The following is a 3,878-nucleotide window of genomic DNA, read 5'->3' on the forward strand; positions in this document are numbered from 1 at the left end:
ATAAAGTAGCTTCAATCAATCATGTGCTCAAAAGGACGGTTTCAATTTAATCAAATGTTGATGAGTTTGTGGTAAATTTGGATGAAATGTTTCCATTTTTTTTCTTCCTAGGCAGTGAATACAACAATGTGTTCTTTTTTATTGTCTGATTTGATCTTTGTTGTTTTAGGGAGTGGGACTTCTAATGTTATAAAATTGGTAGCTTATCAATGGTTGAATTTATGATAAAAGTGAAGTCAATCATGGAGGCCACTGTTTCAACCTTTTCTATTTTGCTAGTTGTTATGTGAATGCAACTATTTCTACTCATTGTTGAGTTTTGTGGGTCTGTTCAAAAAATTGGGTGATCTTAGAGCTTTTCATTTGGATGTTTTCTGATTCATTGGCATTGCCTGTTATGAAGGCCTGATAAGTAATCGAGAAGACGCATAGAAAGGAAATCTCACAATCAAATGTTATTTTTTGTGGTAAATTTGGATGAAGTGTTTCCATTTTTATTCTTACTAGGCAGTGAATACAACGATTGTGTTCTTTTTCCTTTTGCTGTCCTTTTATTTGTCTGATTTGATCTAGTGTTGTTTCAAGTGGGAAATTCTAATGTTATATTTCTTGGTAGCTTATCAGTGTAGTCGGTTCAATTTATGATAAAAGTGTGAGTTTCAATCATCATGCGCTCAAAAGGCCAGTTGTTTCATCCTTTTCTAATTTAGTAGTTGTTGTGTGTATTATACGTGCAACTATTTCTAAGCATTGCGATCATGCGAGAATGTTTGCTCATTGAATAATTGAGTTTGTCCATCAAAACTTTAGCTGATTTTGAACTCATGGTTTTGGATTCAGGTTGGCATTCTGATCAGAGAAAATACTGAGAAGAAAAAGTAGAGAAAGAGATGGCTGAAAGTTCTTATGACGCATAGGCTCATAATCAAATGTTATGTTTTTCCAAAAATTGATGAAGTGTGTTCCATTTTTGTGTTTTATAGGCAGTGAATACACAGTGTGTTCTTTTTCCTTTGCTGTAACATTCTCTGATTTGATCTAGTGTTGTTTCAAATGGGAAATTCTAATGTTATATTTCTTCTTATCAGTAGCGGGTTAAAACAATTTATGGTGAGATTTTCAGTCAATCATGTGCTCAAAGGCCAGTTGATTCCATTTTTGTTCCATATATCATTTAATATAGAAAGAGCATGCCTCACAGTGTATTATCTCAAAAAAAAAGTTTTGGAAAATACTGCCGTTGAATTGTTCATTTAGTGATGTCGCTTTTCAATGTGGCCTAATTATGAGGCTTTGCCTGATCAAAGAGATCTGAGAAGAAAAGAAGTAGAAAAAAGTCTTGAGATTCCTCCTCAAATTTCCAGCTCGGTACCAATTGTTTTCAGTGATGGTCGATCAGAATCTGGTAAATTGAATGAAGTGTTTCCATAGTCAAGTCTTATTACTAGGTAGTTCCCACAATATGTTCTTTTTAAGCTGTCCTTTTATTGTCTGATTTGATCTAATGTTGTTTCAAAAAATCTAATGTTATTTTCTTGGTAGCTTACTAGTCGGTTCAATTTATGATAAAAGGGAGCAATATAAGTTGACTGTTCATTTTATCTCTTTGTGTATCATACTGCATCTATAAAATATACATGTTATCACTTTGTTGTGTTTGGAACATGTAATTAAATCTTAAATAGTATGGAGAATGGCTCTTGAATTGTTATTTGTTCTGAAAAAATTGGGTCAAAAGACATTTGTTTTGGCATTGCCTGTTTCTTGATTCCCAAACCACCTTGATGCTTTGGATTAAATAATCTTTTTTAATCTTTTACTAGATTTACAAATGACTGTCCTTTTATTACCTTCTAGTGTTGTTTCAAAGTGAAATAACAGTGTAGGTTCAATTTATGATAAAAGCGATAGTTTCAATCATCATGCGCTTCAAAGGTACTTTTCTATTTTAGCTAGTTGTTGTTGTGTATTATACATGCAACTATTTCTAATCATTGGGATCATGTGGAACTTTTGCTCTAATACCTTGAGCAGTCATAAACTTTAGCTGATTCCTGATCACTCGTTTTTTCAGGTTTACAAAACTTAAAGCGTTGATAAGTTTGGTTTTGGATTCTGCATAGGACAGCTATATCTGTTATGACATTTTATATGTGGATTGTGGCTTGTTTTATGTCATTAAGCAACAGCAGCACAGGTGTTATGCTAGGACAAGTTTCATTTTGATAATATGGTGATCAGGTATAGACAACAAAGGATCAGAACATGAGATACGAAAAATAAAACATCCAAGGTTCATTACAGAGCTTTTATGCAGAAATGTTGTATCTTAGATGGAAGAAATAAGGCCTCTCTCTTTGAGGAATGCGATGCAATCATCAAACATCTCTTCAATGGACTTGAATTTCATTCCTAAGCCCTCCAGAAGTGTTGAATTCATAGGGAGGTCGATCCAGTTCCTTAAACCTGAAATAGCAGTGTTGTCAAATGTGAATCTTCATCAAAACGGTACTACATTTCTTTCTAGTTTCTATTACTATATGATTTTAGCAGAGATAACGAATAAAGATGTAGCTGTAGATATTTCTAGGTCACAGAGACGGATCCAAGAACTAAAAGCAGTAAACTGCACCTCTTTTTCTTACTATACTCACATACATACAGAGGTTTTAGTTTTTCACTTCTGTATGTATGGTAACGTATGCAGGATTATGTGCAAGTGTTATCGTCTTACTAACAAAACTTGACTTGTACATGGAGTTGTGACTTGAGCTTTAGGGGTTTTAAGGAGTTACATGTTCTAAATTAATGTTTACTTTGTATTATTTTGAAGTGGTGCTAACTACATAAACCAAATGTTTCTCTAAAATATTATACATTGAAATTTTAGCAAAGCAATGTCTGATGACAGCTCCTGCTATAATCTGCCACTACATAAGTCAGACCTCTCTATAACTGTCATCCTCTATAACAGCATTTCACTATAACAACCATGCTTTTGTGGACGATCTATCTCATGTTATGTTATGAAATATATTCTCTATAATAGCATTTCACTATAGCAGCCAAAAAGTAAAAAACGATGTTGTTATAGAGAAGATGTTGTTAGAGAGGTTTGACTGTATGTAACTTGAGTTTGAGACAATAGGTTCAAATGCACCCACAGTTTATATAATGGATCTGCCTCTTCTTGGGATTATACTAACCTTTTAGGAATAGGCAAAGCCGGGTAGCGCTCTGATAGAACCGAGACAAGTTGATTGTTGTCAAGAACTTTTGAGCTGCAAAGGAACCTCCCATGAGCATTTGGATGCTCATAGACAACTATATGAGAGAGTGCTACATCATCTATATGAACATAACCCATTCTTCCATGGAATTCAAACTTATCTGTCCTTTAAGCAAACCAAGAACATCATTTGCTGTTGAACACAAATCTGGAGGCAAACTTGCCCCAATGATGAAAGAGGGGAGTAGTGTAACGAGATCAATGTTGTTTTGTTTACAGAATTCCCAAGCAGCCTTCTCAGCTAGGGTCTTTGATAGTACATACCAAATCTTGCATGGAAAGAGTAAAATGGTGAGATCATTGTTTATACTTTCCATCGAATTTATATGACACTGTTCTTATTTTGGTAAGTGTCAAAGTGTTTGATCCCATTCTATTTCTATAAAACTTCCAAGAAAAGTCAAGAAAATATTTAAATTTTAGGATGTGTTTAAAATTTAAGGAAATGTTTTCTCTCGAAAGTAAATAGGTTGCTTACTCATTTTTTGGTGTTTGATGAGTGAACAGAAAAAGTTGTCTGAAGAGCATTTATATAATTTAGGCAAACACTACAAAGGGTGAAAGTGGGATAGGTGGGGCTGGGGTAGCG

General features: G+C 34.0%; 1 protein-coding gene across 1 annotated transcript; it reads right to left on the bottom strand.

The window, feature by feature from the left end:
- Positions 1 to 2,256: 2,256 nt before the first annotated feature.
- LOC132043413 (tetraketide alpha-pyrone reductase 1-like) lies at positions 2,257 to 3,721 on the bottom strand. The gene is made up of 2 exons (XM_059433902.1): positions 3,207 to 3,721; positions 2,257 to 2,466 (listed from the first exon to the last, which is right to left on the bottom strand). Exons 1-2 carry the CDS (start codon positions 3,365 to 3,367, stop codon positions 2,391 to 2,393), a joined length of 237 nt encoding a protein of 78 aa, XP_059289885.1. The 5' UTR covers positions 3,368 to 3,721; the 3' UTR covers positions 2,257 to 2,390.
- Between the last annotated feature and the right edge of the window lie 157 nt (positions 3,722 to 3,878).

The sequence above is a fragment of the Lycium ferocissimum genome, unplaced genomic scaffold, assembly GCF_029784015.1.
Source record: "Lycium ferocissimum isolate CSIRO_LF1 unplaced genomic scaffold, AGI_CSIRO_Lferr_CH_V1 ctg24199, whole genome shotgun sequence".
Taxonomy (NCBI): Eukaryota; Viridiplantae; Streptophyta; class Magnoliopsida; order Solanales; family Solanaceae; genus Lycium; species Lycium ferocissimum.

Excerpts from the sequence above, each read along its gene's own strand:
- LOC132043413 (XM_059433902.1), bottom strand. The coding sequence starts at position 3,367 with ATGGGTTATGTTCATATAGATGATGTAGCACTCTCTCATATAGTTGTC. Across the intron at positions 2,467-3,206 it reads GCTTTGCCTATTCCTAAAAG|GTTTAAGGAACTGGATCGAC; the intron begins GTTAGTATAATC and ends CTGCTATTTCAG.